The 16,700-nt window shown below is 41.8% G+C and overlaps 1 protein-coding gene across 1 annotated transcript in view; it reads right to left on the minus strand.

Moving 5' to 3' along the window:
• The window catches only part of NAV2 (neuron navigator 2), a 463,718-nt gene that overhangs the window by 104,446 nt on the left and 342,572 nt on the right, over positions 1 to 16,700 (minus strand). Inside the window, 1 exon segment of the mRNA XM_030200720.1 lies at positions 3,191 to 3,485. Coding sequence (XP_030056580.1) covers positions 3,191 to 3,485 — 295 coding nt within the window.

Raw genomic sequence — 16,700 nt, forward strand, 5'->3', positions numbered from 1 at the left:
TATCAGGCCACAAAAATTTGGAATTCTTTGCCAATTTCTGTAATTTCTTTATCTCGCTAGGTGCCATTCCATAAATCTTTTAAAGCAGTTTTATTTAGAAAATATGTGCTTTCAAGTTAGACTAACTTGATTCCATTTTACTATTTGCTTTCATTAAGATTTTGTAGTTTAATCTACTCAGACACTAGAGATTAGCCTAATCGGATTCTGTTTAGAATTTAGTTTAATCCAGTGCTTTTTTTGTGCCGGTACGCAACGGTACGGCGTACCGGCACCTTTTTTTTTTGCTCCCCCCGCCCCGTGAGTCCATGTCCCGCACGCAGTGCCAGCCCCCATTTCCGGCCGCTGCTGCTTCTCCTGTTGAGCAGCAGCGGCCGCTACACAAAGAAAAAGATTTTTTTAAAAATTGAAACCTGGCTGAAACGCGGCACCCCGGCACTGTAGACAGCCATTAGGCATTGGCTGTTGCCCCGCAGCCGCTCCTCCTCTTGCCTCTACGTCACTGCGCTCCTCCGGGGTCTTCCTCCAGGGGCAGTGACGTAGAGGCAAGAGGAGGAGCGGTTGCGGGGCAACAGCCAATGCCTAATGGCTGTCTACAGTGCCGGGGTGCCGCGTTTCAGCCAGGTTTCAATATTTTTTAATCTTCTTTTTCTTTGTGTAGCGGCCGCTGCTGCTCAACAACAGGAGAAGCAGCAGCGGCCGGAAATAGGGGCTGGTGCCGCGTGCGTCGCGTCTTCGCGCCAAACTTGGCAGGGAGAGGGAATCCAACAGAGGGAAGGATTGGGGAAAGAGGGAAAACAACAGAGGGAAGGATTGGGGAGAGAGAGAGAGAGAGGGAAAACAACAGAGGGAAGGATTGGGGAGAGAGAGAAAGAGGGAAACCAACAGAGGGAAGGATTGGGGGGGAGAGAGAGAGAAAGAGGGAAACCAACAGAGGGAAGGATTGGGGAGAGAGGGAAACCAACAGAGGGAAGGATTGGGGAAAGAAGAAAACAACAGAGGGAAGGATTGGGGAGAAAGAGGGAAAACAACAGAGGGAAGGATTGGGGAGAGAGAGGGAAAACAACAGAGTGAAGGATTGGGGAGAGAGAGAAAGGGAAAACAACAGAGGGAAGGATTGGGGAGAGAGAGAGAGGGAAAACAACAGAGGGAAGGATTGGGGAGAGAGAGAAAGAGGGAAAACAACAGGGAAGGATTGGGGAGAGAGAGGGAAAAACAGATGGAAGGATGGGGAGAGAGAGGGAAAAAACAGATGGAAGGATTGGGGAGAGGGGAAAACAGATGGAAGGATGGGGATAGAGAGAGAGGGAAAACAGGGAAGGATTGGGGAGAGAGAGAAAGGGAAAACAACAGAGGGAAGGATTGGGGAGAGAGGGGAAAACAGATGGAAGGATGGGGAGAGAGAGGGAAAACAGATGGAAGGATTGGGGAGAGAGAGGGAAAAACAGATGGAAGGATTGGGGAGAGAGGGAAAAACAGATGGAAGGATTGGGGAAAGAGAGAGGGAAAACAGATGGAAGGATGGGGAGAGAGAGGGGGAAAACAGATGGAAGGATGGGGAGAGAGAGAGGGAAGATGCTGGATGGAAGAATGCAGAAAGAAATAGGGGAGACACTGGAAGGATGGGGAGAGAAAGCAGAGCTGCTGGATGGAAAAGGGGAATAGAGAAAGACTGGAGAATAAGAGGAAGGGGCATGGGGAGAACAAGGGTGAGGAAAAGATGAAAAGCCACAGGTAGATGAAGGACATTAAAGAATGGATAGTAAGAATGAATTAAATCTGGACAGAGAGAGAGCCTGAAAAATATTGAAGAAAGCAAAGAAAAAGGAGACAAAAATGACAAATGGCACAGAAGAGTTAAGCGAAAAGAAAAGAAAGCAGAATCACAGAATGGGACCAATATGGAAAGAAAAACAGTCACCAGACAACAAAGGTAGAAAAAAATCATTTTATTTTCATTTTAGTGTTTGTAATTATGTCCAATTTGAGAATTTACATTGGCTGTCTTATTTTGCACTGGGTATACTGGAGCTGTAAGAGCTTACAGAGATTATTTATAATGAAAAAAATCACGTTATTTTTTTCTTCTATAGTACTATAATATTTTCAATGATGTCTGTTTATATGCGCCATGGCTGGTATAGGGGGTGTGGTTAATGTGGGTGTGGCTATCATAGGGGTGGAGCCATATGTGTTGACCCCGCCCATATTGAGTACCGGCACCTTTTTTTCTACAAAAAAAGCACTGGTTTAATCAGTACTAATATCTCTGAGACTATTTCTCACTGCATTGTAAGTAAGCTCCCAGTTTTTTGAACTAGTTACATTCTTAAACGTAATCCACTCCGAACCTATCTTAAGGTGTTGAGGGGAATGTAACTCTAAGGTAATGTATTTATTTATTTTCATGTACTTGTTTTTTATGATTTGATACTAACAGTGATTTTAGGTTTATTAACAGTCTTTTTGCCTCTGACGCAGCCTTGCCTGTGTTGGGCATCTGGATCTTTTATCTATTGTAGTGAACAAAATCCTTTTAAATATAACATTTTCTTCACATCTGCTTATTTGCTTTTACCTCAGGCAAATTAAGGAAAACTCAGCAAAACTTAAAAGAAGAAATTCTATTTTAAGATGAAAAAAAAAACTCATAAAAGTCTTTCAACTTGACTAAGACAGCACCAAAGACTTGGGAAAGCATGGACTTTGCCCATTTCTTCTTAAAGTGGGACACTTTGGGGATGAAGCATGCGCATGTAACAGTTTATTTTATGTAAAGACATACCACCATAAAGATGGTATAAGGATATTTAAAAATTACTTTGCTGACTAGCACTGTTCCTAATCCTTAAATTTGTGACTAACAGATAGGTTTAATGTTGGGCAGCGAGCCCCAGCCTGTGCCTCCCTTTAGAAAGGCTCTGAAATGTCTTATTTAATTACTTTTCTCTGGTTGAAGTTTGATAGGATTCCTTCTTTCAAAATTAAAATTGTAAGAAAGTCCTTTCTTCTTTGGAATTTTGCTTTGTTCTCTCTCTTATATCTCCCTTCTGTAAACCTTAAGAAAATTCTTCGGGTGTGATCTACTATTTTCTCTCATTCTGAGCTGATGGAGAAAAGCACGGATAAATTGAACCCTCAGGCAAGTAATCTTTTGCACACCAGGATTCTTAAACTCAACTTTTCCTACCTGACCCAGGTGTCTTCAACATGCCTGTTGCAGTCATAGAAGGTTTGGTCCTTGGTGTTGTGACACCGACCTGAGCTGTCATCCCACGTCTCCAGGACCCCGTCTGTGAAATGACCAAGGTCTTCCTTCCAGAGTTGCTCTTATCCGATTCATCAGACATATCCGATGGATTCCGCCTCCACTTGGATCCTGACTCCATCTTTACGCCGCTATCTGAGCCACCATCAGATCTCTTTACCTCATCACCAGACCACTGGGAAGTCCTGTCAACGTGTGAGTGCTTCTCTGCATCAGTCTAAGGGAAACGAACAGAAACAACTTTCATTTTAAATGATAAGGGTTTTTTCCCCCTCCTGTAAAACACTTTTCACCTCAACAAGAGGAAAGAACTTCAATTCTAGATGACACAAAAAATTATTTTTGGCATTGCAGGAGGCATGCCAAACACTAAAATCATTACCGAGAAGACCACAGGCACAAAGACATAAAATTTTTCCAGAGACAATGGAACAGTCAGTATGTTAGGTGAATTATTTAAAAAACACCAGTCTGCAAAAGGCACTATCGTCTTTTTGCAAAGAAGCCTGCATTTACGAATGAAGCACACTTCCTTACACAATGGGGCTCATTTTCAAAAGAGAAAAATGTCCCCCCCCCCCCCCCCACAACAAAAAAGGTTATAATGTGGAAGGAAGTTTTTCTCGTCAAAATATCCAATTTCAGACGTTTTGCTCCACAGTTCATCCAAATTTCAAGGGGGTGTGTTTTGGGCAGGACATGGGTGGAGTGGAGAAGTAGCCTAATGGTTAGTGCAGTGGGCTTTGATCCTGGCGACCTGGGTTTGATTCCCACTTCAGCTCCCTGTGACCTTGAGCAAGTCACTTAACCTTCCATTACCCCAGGTACAAAAATTTAGATTGTGAGCCCTCTAGGGACAGAAAATGTACCTACATATAATGTGTACAGCTTTGCATATGTCTGGTAGCACTATAGAAATGATTAGCAGTAGTAGGTGGCACCAAAGGATAGATGTTTTTCTGTTATAATAGAACAAAATGAAAACACAGCGCCAAAAATAGGACTTTTTGGCTAGACCTATTTCAATCATGACTACTTGACCAAAAGGTGCCCTAAATGAGCAAATGACCACTGGAGGAATTAAGGCATAAACCCTCTTACTCCTCCAGTGGACACTGACCCCTCCCACCCCCCTAAAGATGTGAAAAAACAATACATAACAGCCTCTATGACAGCTTCAGATGTTATGAGCAGTCCTATTAGAGCAGCAAGCAGGACCATGGAGTAGTCAGTGGACTGCAAAGAAGGGGACCCAGGCCCATAACCCACCGTAAATAGTGCACTTGTGGTGTAACATGTCATCCCTCCAAAAAGCTACAGTACATACATAGAGGTGACACCTGCAGGTATAAGGGTTACTGTAGTGGTGTACAGTTGGATACTGTAGGTTTTTGGTGGGTTTTGAAGGACTCACCATACAATATAAGGGGGTAATGATGAGATGTGTGCCTGGAAACTTTTATGTGGTCCACTGCAGTGCCCCTTAGGGTGCCCCACTGGTCTGCTTTGATGCCTGTGTGGCCAGTCTACTAAGAATGCTGACCCCCCCCCCCCCCCCCCCCCCCCGCCATACATCCCAATGTCTTGTTTTTGTGTGTTTCTTCCTTGGACTTTTCCTTTTTTGTTTTTTTTTTCCCTGAAAATGGTCCTAAAACTTCTAGCAAATGGCCATTTTCGAAAAAAAAAAAAAAAAAAGTTGGATGTTCTTCTGGTTTGAAAATGGCCATGTTTGCTACTGTATTTTTGGACATTTTTCACAAAACGTCCAAAATTAGATTTAGACGTCATATTGAAAATCCCTTCACTATTTTTTGCACAGTATTTCTGTTGACATTTTTCTCTTCCACAAACTGCAGGAAATTAAAGCCTGGGGCAAAAGAATGATGAACATAACACTTCAGAAGCTTCGACAGGTCATCCTTTGCTAATTCTTATTTTAGACCAATTACAAAAAAGTTATTACAACCTGCAAAGACTCAGGGCCCTATTTACTAAGGTGTGCCAGCGTTTTTAGTACATGCACAAAATTAGAGCACACTAATTGTGTAGGCGCTCATAGAAATATTGCGAGTGCCTAAACAGTTAACGCACACTAACGGTTAGCATGCACTAAAAATGCTAATGCGCCTCTAACGTGGCTTAGTAAACAGGGCCCTTAATTTCTCTGAAATGCCAATTCAACTTATTCTGTAATCTGATGAACCTTGTTTCATTTTTGCAGACCTTTTTGTAAAAACGGAAATCATTAACTGCCTCAGGCTGAAAATTGACATGTAGATTTTATTAGATATCTGAACAAAGGGAGCTGCGAGTTCAGACAGTGGCTCACCTATAATTAATTTGCTGGGCCTTCATGGAAGGTACCACAGTGTGCCAAGGGGTAGATTTAAAGAATGCACAACTTCATTACTGCACACCATAGGCACTGACACATTTTATTCCCGCAGGTCCTGTTTTGTATAACAGGACCTATTTATTAATATCACATATTAACAAGGTTAGTACGTCGTAATGTGGCAGTATAAAGTGAGTGGAGTACAATACACTAATGGTTCAAACTAATCTCACACTCTGTTGTAAAATAGAGTGTGAGGTTAGTTTGAACCAGCAGTACAAAGTGAGCCTTAAAAAACTCTGGACCTGTCTGGGTACTTAAATGCAAATAAATTATATATGATTCCTGATCTGTAAACAATGTTTAATCAAAATTCTTGGATATATGTTTCTCACGTTACTACTACTACTAATCATTTCTATGACAGAGATAGTCCTTAAGGGCGTATGTTACATCAAAACATCCCCAAAAGGTCTTGAATATAGATGTGGCATTTGCTATGTAATACGCTCTATAAAATTTGAGTACTATTTCTCGAACAGAGCTTTTTCACTAACCACTTTTTTTCAAAATAATGATTAATCTAATCTAGTCTGAGATTTGTAGACCTCACTACTCCCAGCATGAGGTTGAAGGCGGTGAACAAAAGAAGAAAATTCAAAACAGCATGAGGAGCTACATAAATTAAAATAATCTAAAATGTATCCAATAAGAATGTCCTCTTTTTTTTTTTTCCTCAATAGCATATAATTAAGCGCAGAATGAACACCTAAAGGAAGCACATGCCAAATAGTAATAGCTTGAAATGAAAACATAGCCTCAAAATGACGTTTCATTCAAACGCCATTAAATGCAGGAAGTTTTAATATAAAATTATCCTGCAACTGAGAAGAGAATGAAAAAGGTCTGAAAAGCAACTCAGATGTACTACCGTTTAAAACATGAAAAATTATACAAACAGATTTTAAAATAATACGTGCCTTGAGAGAAAGCCAATGTAATATTCTAGCATGTTGAGATACTCTTTCATATTTTTTCAACCTCAAAACACTTGTAGGTTAAGGAGGAACTTAAGGTACTATTTCGTAAAGACACACCGCTCACACTTGCAAACTCTGTCTACGCGCTGCCTACACTGCACCCCTGGCTATGCCTAGCAGTATAGTATTCTCTTTCATGACAAGGTACACACATTTAAGCCAGTCAGTATCCACAAACACGCAAAAAAATACTTGATATAATGACTCCCTTAAAAAGTGCAAAAATGTTAACTTAGCAAAAGAAATGTTTTGCAACAAAACACTGTCACAGGGTAACTGGTAAAAAAAAAAAAAATATATATATATATATATATATTTCAGTAAAAGCAATATCTTAACTCATGGGTTGCAATTTCTACCAAAGTACTTTCCTAACATAGCAATTACTACGCGCAAGGCTCTACCACGGTAAATGCTTTATATATCTCAAAGAAATCTCTCTTCCCACAATCACTGCCTGCAACTCTACTGGATAAAAGGCATCATCTAATCTCTGTAATTTAAAATCTATTTTTGGTATTTGGCTCCTTGGCCAAAGGTAAAAAAAAAAAATTTGATTTGAAGTCGAGCAGACGAAATGGATACCACCATTAAAGTGTGACAGCAAAAGCTGAACCTTTGGACCCGTCAGACTGCATTTGTGACACTCTATTGTGAATTAAATGGTAGATTAGTCTATGCGAATGTGTCATAAATCTTTGCCCTGTTTACAAGAGCTATTACAAAATCAGCCTGGATAGGTTTCTCTTACATTGCTTTCCTTTTTTTTGGTAAGATGTGCTCTAGCTGGGCTTTACTCATCATGTAAGCCCCAGGGGATTGATGAAGGCCATCAATTACAGGTAAAACAAGAATATGCAGATAACACTGTAAGAACAGCCCAGCCACATGTCACCCAATCTGGGGTAAACTAGAGGTTCAATGTAAAAAGTGTTCTCCTGTTGACTGGGTTTAAAAAAGGTTAGGATAGCTTCCTAAAAGTAAAGGGGTCCTTTTACTAAGGTACGCCAAAATATGGCCTGCGCTGTTGTAGGTACGTGTATTGGATGCGCACAGATCCATTTTTCTGCGCGCCTGCAAAAAAGGCTTTTTTTTGGGGGGGGGGGGGGGGGGAATGGATGTGCAGAAAAATAATAATTGGCACGCGTCCATTTTGGGCTTCAGACCTTATTTATTTATTAGGATTTATTGACCACCTTTTTGAAGGAATTCACTCAAGGAGGTGTACAGTAAGAATAGATCAAACATGAGCAATAGGCAATTACAGCAGTAAAAATATTCGAAAACAATACAAAGTATGGCATGGCATACTAGCAATGTCAACACAATATGTAATAGAACATTATAATTGGTGGTGAAGGGTAAGGCAAAGTTGTAACATATAGATGGGTAAGAAAGTAGAAAGAATTAGAAAGTAAGGTGACTGATTTGAAGAAAGTTGCACATGAAGGAGTGGCCCTTACCACCACCCACTGACTTAGCAGTAAGGTCTCACGTGTTAACTGGGCGGCTATCTTCAGCATGTGTACACTGCTGATTACCACCCAGTTAGCGCCATGCATTAGAAAATAAAAAATATTTTCTGCTGCACATAAAAAATGGAATTACTGCCCAGGGCATGCGGTATCCGGGCGGTAGTTCCAAATTAATTTGCGTAGGCGCCTACACACCTTAGTAAAAGGGCCCAAAGTTCCTAAGCCATATTAACATGGCCTTGGGGAAAATCCACTGCTTATTTCTAGGATAAGAAGCATAAAATGTTTTCTACTTTTTGGGGATCTTGCCAGGTATTTGTGACCTGGATTGGCCACTGTTGGAAGCAGGATGCTGGGCTCGATGGACCTTCGGTCTGTCCCAGTATGGCAATATTTATGTTCTCATGTTCTTCCTTCACCATGCTAGTGTACTTACATTCCAATAAAAAGAATTCATATTTTTGATTTTTGTGTGATCTATATATTCTTGTTTTGCACTTGCCTTTGGATTCCATCGGCTTGTCTTCTTATCACTTACAGGTATTCCGGGGGTTTGCTTTATCTGTGCCTGGTTTCTTAGTATGAAGATTCAGCCAGTCTAAGAAAATGCGTTCTCTTTTGGTGAAGCGGCCACTTGTTTGTTCTGTGGATTTTCCCACACTAAAGTTTGTGGGGTAAGAGTTTTGGGTGATAACATACATACTAAAAATACTGCACTAAAAGATAGGGGGTCTTTTACTAAGCCATGCTAGCATTTTCGGCATGCACTAAATGTTAGAGAAGCCCATATATTCCTATGGGCGTCTCTAGTATTTAGCGGGTGCTAAAGATGCTGCCACAGCTTAGTAAAAGACCCCCATAGTGTGGTCAGCAAAACAGAATTGCTCCCAATGTAAAAAAAAAATAGTAAAGTTTAGCAGTTTCTTTAGCACCCCCCCAACCCCTCCCACACACACACATGCAATGCAGCTGGATATAAGATGGAGAGTTAGTGATGTATGGACATTGGGAGCAGCAGTAAATAGGGCTTTCGCACCTGAGTCCAAGGCTTGTGGCTGGCTCTGAATTGTGAAGAGCGGCAGTGAGCCCAGGAGGTCAAGCAGAGGAGAGGGGAGGTCACCTGAGCTGAGGGCCCCAGCAGAGAATGCGCCGAGAATCCGGGAACTTCCTTACCTTGATATGTGCATGATGTTGAGGAGACCTAACAACTCCTCTACAACCAATGTTAAGGGGTGCACAGGGATAGGGCTGCTCACTAATGAGTTCAGAAAGGGGAGGGGGTGTGGAGGTGGTGGATGGGAGCCCATGTCACTTGATGTTTGAGTAACCAGGAAAGCCTGGCACCCATTGCTTCAGGTTCTTGCTGGTACCTCTGGCCCTACCTTCTTTGCTGTGACAGCTGAGGAGGAGGTGGGCCTGAAATCACACTGAAAACCCATGCTACCAGTGTGGGTTTTGGAATTAGCGTGGCTTTTTAACACAGTGCTTATTTGCATATCATTAGTTTAAACCATCCTGTAAAGGGGCGACCAGGGAAGGCAAAGCCATAGCACAGAGATTAAATTAATTCTTTGCTTCGGTCTTCACCGAGGAAGATCTGGGAGAGATACCAGTGCCAGAAATGGTATTCGAAGCTGACGAGTCGGAGAAACTGAATGAATTCTCTATAAACCTGGAGGATGTAATGGGGCAGTTCTACAAATTGAAGAGTAGCAAATCTCCTGGACCGGATGGTATTCATCCCAGAGTACTGATAGAACTGAAAAATGAGCTTGCAGAGCTATTATTAGTAATATGTAATTTATCCTTAAAATCGAGCGTGGTACCGGAAGATTGGAGGGTGGCCAATGTAACGTCATTTTTTTAAAGAGGTTCTAGAGGAGATCCTGGAAATTATAGACCAGTGAGTCTGACGTCGGTGCCGGGCAAAATGGTAGAGACTATTATAAAGAACAAAATTACAGAGCGGAGTCAAAAGCATGGATTAATGAGACAAAATCAACACGGATTTAGTGAAGGGAAATCTTGCCTCACCAATCTATTACATTTTTTTGAAGGGGTGAACAAACATGTGGATAAAGGTTGATATTGTGTATCTGGATTTTCAGAAGGCATTTGACAAAGTACCTCATGAAATACTCCAGAGGAAATTGGAGAGTCATGGGATAGGAGGTACTGTCCTATTGTGGATTAAAAACTGGTTGAAGGATAGGAAACAGAGAGTGGGGTTAAATGGTCAGTATTCTCAATGGAGAAGGGTAGTTAGTGGGGTTCCCCAGGGGTCTGTGTTGGGACCTCTGTTTTTTAACATATTTATAAATGACCTAGAGATGGGAGTAACTAGTGAGGTAATTAAATTTGCTGACGACACAAAGTTATTCAAAGTCGTTAAATCGTGGGAGGATTGTGAAAAATTACAAGAGGACCGTTCGAGACTGGGAGACTGGGCATCTAAATGGCAGATGACATTTAATGTGAACAAGTGCAAAGTGATGCATGTGGGAAAGAGGAACCCAAATTATAGCTACGTCATGCAAGGTTCCACGTTAGGAGTCACGGACCAAGAAAGGGATCTAGGTGTCGTTGTTGATGATATGTTGAAACCTTCTGCTCAGTGTGCTGCTGCGGCTAAGAAAGCAAATAGAATGTTAGATATTATTAGGAACGGAATGGAAAACAAAAATGAGGATGTTATAATGCCTTTGTATCGCTCCATGGTGCGACCGCACCTTGAATATTGTGTTCAATTCTGGTTGCCGCATCTCAAAAAATATATAGTGGAATTAGAAAAGGTGCAGAGAAGGGCAACAAAAATGATAAAGGGGATGGGACAACTTCCCTATGAGGAAAGGCTAAAGCGGCTAGGGCTCTTCAGCTTGGAGAAAGGCGACTAAGGGGAGATATGATAGAGGTCTATAAAATAATGAGTGGAGTTGAACACGTAGACGTGAAGCATCTGTTTACACTTTCCAAAAATACAAGGACTAGGGGGCATGCGATGAAGCTACAAAGTAGTAAATTTAAAACAAATCAGAGAAACTTTTTCTTCACCCAACATGTAATTAAACTCTGGAATTCGTTGCCAAAGAATGTGGTAAAGGCGTTTGGCTTAGCAGAGTTTTAAAAAAGGTTTGGACAGCTTCCTAAAGGAAAAGTCCATAGACCACTATTAAATTGGACTTGGGGAAAATCCACTATTTCTGGGATAAGCAGTATAAAATGTTTTGTACTTTTCTGGGATCTTGCCAGGTATTTGTGACCTGGATTGGTAACTGTTGAAAACAGAATGCTGGGCTTGATGGACCTTTGGTCTGTCCCAGTATGGCAATACTTATGTACTTATGGGTAATTAGCCACCCTTGCATTAAAAAATCCATTCAAGGTGCGCAAAAGCCCTAATGCAGGTTTATTGTGCTGAAAAATTCTTAACACACGACTGCAGTAATTTACCTGTTTGCGTGCAGTAATAATTACTTTCTCTTTATTTTTAGGAGGTAGCTTGGCATGGGCGGGAATGGGCAGAAAGTGGGGGTGGAAGCATTAACCAGCTGGCATACCGACATTACCGTGTGCCAGTTAGTTAACGTGGACTTAATGCTGGAGCCCTTAGAACGTCCTAAACAAAGGCCAATAAAGATTCCTGCATTTTTTAAATGGCCACGTGCTAAGTCTAGTGCTCCTTTATAGAATTTCCCTCAGCATAAGTAAGCGTGGCTTTCATGCACATGTGGAAACAAAACAAAGTGCGAACAGCAGTAATGGCATCTGTTTTCTGCATAAAAATATGAGCCTCGTAAGAACATAGAGGCAGAAAATTTTTGTGAGGCTCATGTTTAGGTGTAGAAGAACAGGGGCTGATGTGTGCTTTCACCTTGTTTTGTTTGTACGTGCGCACACCTGTTAGTTCCCCTCTGTCTCTGAAACTTGCATGTTCTTTCTTCTGGTTGCAAAAGACAACAAACCCACAGTTAAATCTCAAGACATGGCATGAAACCCTCTCTGCCAACCTTTTCACTCTGCCCTGGACCTGGTGAAAAATTTTTTTAACGTTAGGTCCCACTAAACAGATAGGCAAGTGGGTCTGCTAATCCTAAAAGGATAGCAGACATTGACGCAAACACGATAAAGGTATTAAAAATTTTTTATTATAGAATCATAAAGGATTGCCGACATGACCGTGTTTCACCCACCAGGGGCTGCTTCTGGGGCAATCAACGTACCTTGTGGTGTTAGACAGTCACTTCAGCCAAGGTACTACAAGACCTCTTATCACCAGGAGGGGGTGGGGGTCTGCTCCCAGCATCAATAATTATGATTCTATAAAGATTTGTAATATCTTCATTGTGTCTCCTTCAATGTCTACTAAATTTCTCATATTATGCACACGTCTGATGCTACTGTTTCCTCTTGCACGGAATATTTAAAAGTGCTCATTACGATAAATGTTAATGGAGTGTGCGGTCATGTTTTCTGTGTGAGTTAACTCTCAAGCTCAACCCCATTCTTCATTCATAACCCAATAACATGGAGGAGTGGCCTAGTGGTTAGAGCACCGGTCTTGCAATCCAGAGGTGGCCAGTTCAAATCCCACTGCTGCTCCTTGTGATCTTGGGCAAGTCACTTAACCCTCTATTGCCTCAGGTACAAACTTAGATTGTGAGCCCTCCTGGGACAGAGAAATATCCAGTGTACCTGAATGTAATTCACCTTGAGCTACTACTGGAAAAGGTGTGAGCAAAATCTAAATAAATAAATAATAAAACAAATAACCCATGCCACTGAGCTCACTGTAGGTTTCCACATCACACCCTAGGAGACTGGTGAGTGCTGCTCATCCACACACCAAATGGGTTAGATAGCTCCCGCACCAGCTCCCAACCCCCATTCAAGTTCACAATGTAAGCAACACAGGAGCTCCCCCCTCCTTGCCAAAAAAAACACTTTTTTAAAGGGACTGGGCTGTGTGTATACCCCCTACCACCTTCTAAGCAGTAAGTCACAGGAAGTGCACAGTGAAAACAAAACCCTACCCATCCACACTGTCAGTTTAGAAAGATCAGAAGTGCTCTTTAGATAAAATTACAAGGCTGAATAGATAAGCTTGGGCAGGATTTGATTTGATCACTCAACCAGAATTCTATTGTACTTCAATGCATGTAAAAACCTTGAAGCATCTCTGCACCATGATAATTTGTTGAATCTTTTAATGTGAGTTGAAAATACACACATTATGGCATGGGAACAAAGTAGCAGGACTTCTGAAACACTGCAGCAACCACAGATTTAAACAAAAACAAACATTCATTAAAATGCAACGAAAATCAAAAAACCGGAATTAGAAACATTAATAATAGGAGTGCAGCTTTCTGCTTCCCATAATTGTTCAGTAGACCCTCACCATACCTTGGCTCTCTTTAAAAATATTTCATTTTAAATCCACATTTTGGCTGCTGTGGATTGACTTCCATGCCAGAAATAGCAACTGTGTCTTTCTGGAACGCCAGTTTTGCAACAGCCATACTTAAGACATCTGTGCGGCAACTACAGGATTATCTTCCATGAATTTTTTAAGGGCAGATGTTAGCAAGAGTGTGCAGAAAATCTTTCACAACTTCAGGTAAAAGAAGCTAATTAGATGCACAGAAAAAAAAAATCTGTGACAAATGCAAAAATACAAAGGAAACTGTAATTCTGTGCTCAAATTCACCTGCATTAAAAGTGCACTAACAAGCTAGGAAGAAAAAGGATTTTCCTGGCTTTTAAAAAAAAATCAGAAATAAGGAAAAGTAGAAGGCTAGATATTTTTTTAGCATCCTCTCATGCTTTCTGGAATTGGCTGGTGGCATGGGTGATTACTGGACTGGGTGCTGGAGGTTGGATTTTTGAGGGATTGTTTGGTGGTTTCTGCGCTTTCTGAATACTCTCTCTTTTGTGCGTCAGTGTGTCCATTTTATTTCCAGCTGGTCATCTTCTGTCGTCTTTACAGTACCAGTGTTAGCTCGTGTGTTCTTAGTCAGTCTTTAATACCGTCTATCCTTATTTAGGTTGCGATGAGAGAGAGGAGTGATAGGGGTTTTTAAGACCCTTCACTCTGGTGTCCCAGAAGCTTTCGGAAGTCTGCTTGTCAATGGGGGTGCCGTGCCCAGGATACACTGAGTTTGCTGTGTGTGGTTTTTTTAAAACTAAGTCTTTTCTCTTTTTCCTAGTTCTTGGTTTTCTCTTTCCTGTGAGTAATGGCCAGGGCTTTTTTTGAGGGGGTACTGAGTACCGGCACCTTTTCCATTGTCTGCTAAAATTGACCCACGGTCCTCATATTTTAATGAAAAAGCTCAGACTCTACATACAAATTCTGCCTTGTCATAGATTCTGTGATTGGTTGCAGGGGTCCTGGCTATTGTGGGGTGGGTCCCTCAGTGATCACCCCACCCCTGAAGGTTGGCCTGGCATTTGAGTACCGGCACCTTTGTCGTAAGAAAAAATGCACTGTTCTTTTCTTTTATATTTTTAATATTGTGCACAGTTTTGTTATGCAATGCAGGAAAGGCGGTTTATCAACATTATTAATAAACCATAAACTGTGACTGGGGCAAGAATGGAAGAGGAGAGAGGAGGGCGAGTACAGAAAGAGGAAGGCAAATGTCATGGGGGACAGGAGAGTAATGGTTGGGAGAAGGGAGAAGCTGGCAAGAGCAGGAGGAAGTTAAAGGGGTGAAAAGATGGTAGGTGGAAGTGATAGAATGGTCATACAGGTATGGACCCACTTCAGAAGAATGAGGCGGTTGATAAAAAGTAGCCAATGAGGGGGACAAGGAATAGGTCAACGTATGCCTGGCTGACCCAAGACCCAGGATTCCCGGTGGGGGGGGGGGGGGGGGAAGCAGGGTATATGGAGATTGGTTCCAAAGGGGGCTAATTAGATTCCGGGACCTAATAACTGAAGGGAGGTTGAAGACATTCCCGGAATTACAAGAGCACTATGGGATTTCGGAGAAAGATGGGTATGCTTACATACAGGTTAAACATTATATATTGAAAGAAAAATGGACAAAGATAGACCTTACGAGAGAGGAGCAGTTTGAAGATATTTGGGGGGCCATAGATAGAGAAGGTAAGGGAATTTCGAAGATATATGGCCATTTAAGAGGGAGGAGGTCAAATAAATTTCAATACAGGTTGGCATGGGAGAAGGACATGGGGCAAGGCCTCACAGACTCGGAATGGAAGAGGGTAAGAAGGCATCGGTATGTGTGCTGGTGAAAGAAAATGCATACAAGGTTCTGAGTAGGTGGTACTACACGCCAGACAGAATAAAAAGTATGTACCTGGAGGCTTCAGACATATGTTGGAGGTGTGGGAAAGGGAAAGGCACTTTTTACCACATATGGTGGGAGTGCACAAGAATACAGATCTTTTGGATGACATTAACAGGGGACTTGACCCAAGCTTTGGAAGATCCATTCCCTTGACCCGAAATGGTGCCTGTTGGGTTGGGGTAACCAAAAGGGGCAGAAATGGCAACGCAGGCTCAAGAGGATGAGCCTGGCAGCAGCGAAGTCCACAATTGCAAAGCACTGGAAAAAGGCATTGGGACCCTCAAAGTTAGATTGGCAGACAAAATTGAGGGTTCTCGCTATATTAGAACAATTAACAGATAAAAGGCAGGGAAAATATAAGCAAGAAGCAAAGGAGTGGTCTCAATTGAAGATACTCCTTGGGGATGACACGAGCTGAGGGAGGGGGAGGGGAGGGAAGGGATGGGGGGAGGGGGAAGGGGGGATTAATTCATAAAGTTTGAGATGGTTTAATGTTAGTGAAAATTGGTGTGTGAAGCGGACGGGGCCTTAGGCTTCGTGATGGAGAAGTTGTGTATGTCTTGTGTTAGTTGCTTTCTAATAAAGACAATAAATTAAAAAAAAAAAAAAAAAGCAGCCAAGACCGCAGAGAGGAAACCTATCCAGAGCATGCATTCAACCGAAGAAGAGTGTGCTGATACTCTCCATGTGCAAAAACTATGACCTGCTGCCATAGGCGGTCGGTGGCCCAACTGTTTGGGGAGGCTAAAGGGGGCGGGGTTAGGGGATGGGGCCAGAGGCGGGGCTTACATCCATAATTGTCTGACAACAGAAAAAAAATAAGTAAAAATAAGTCACAATTAATACCTTTATTAAATTTAGATATTAAATATGTATCATATGTCAAAGAATAAAGTGGTTGCTCAAAGCATGTACTAACCACAATTGCTCAACTGCAAAACACTATGCACAAATTTGTGCAAAAACACACTCATAAACCCTACTGTACCATAACACTGGGCAGACCCTAATAAACCAATATACCACCCATACGGAAAATGCAGACTGTCAACAATATGAAACAAGGGATCATAATATCACAATTCTCATGTAGAGCCACAAAACACCCTTTTAGGGTGGAAAGTGTTCACAATGAGCTCCTTTTATGAACGACTATATGTAGATCCTTCAAGAGGTAGTGTGTCATGATTTAGGCTCTAAAACCCTTTCTGATGATTTGGTGCCACCTCAGTAAGGCCAATACACAATCTCTCCACTGCAAAACACTAT

The sequence above is a fragment of the Microcaecilia unicolor genome, chromosome 4 (assembly GCF_901765095.1).
Source record: "Microcaecilia unicolor chromosome 4, aMicUni1.1, whole genome shotgun sequence".
Classification (NCBI taxonomy): Eukaryota; Metazoa; Chordata; class Amphibia; order Gymnophiona; family Siphonopidae; genus Microcaecilia; species Microcaecilia unicolor.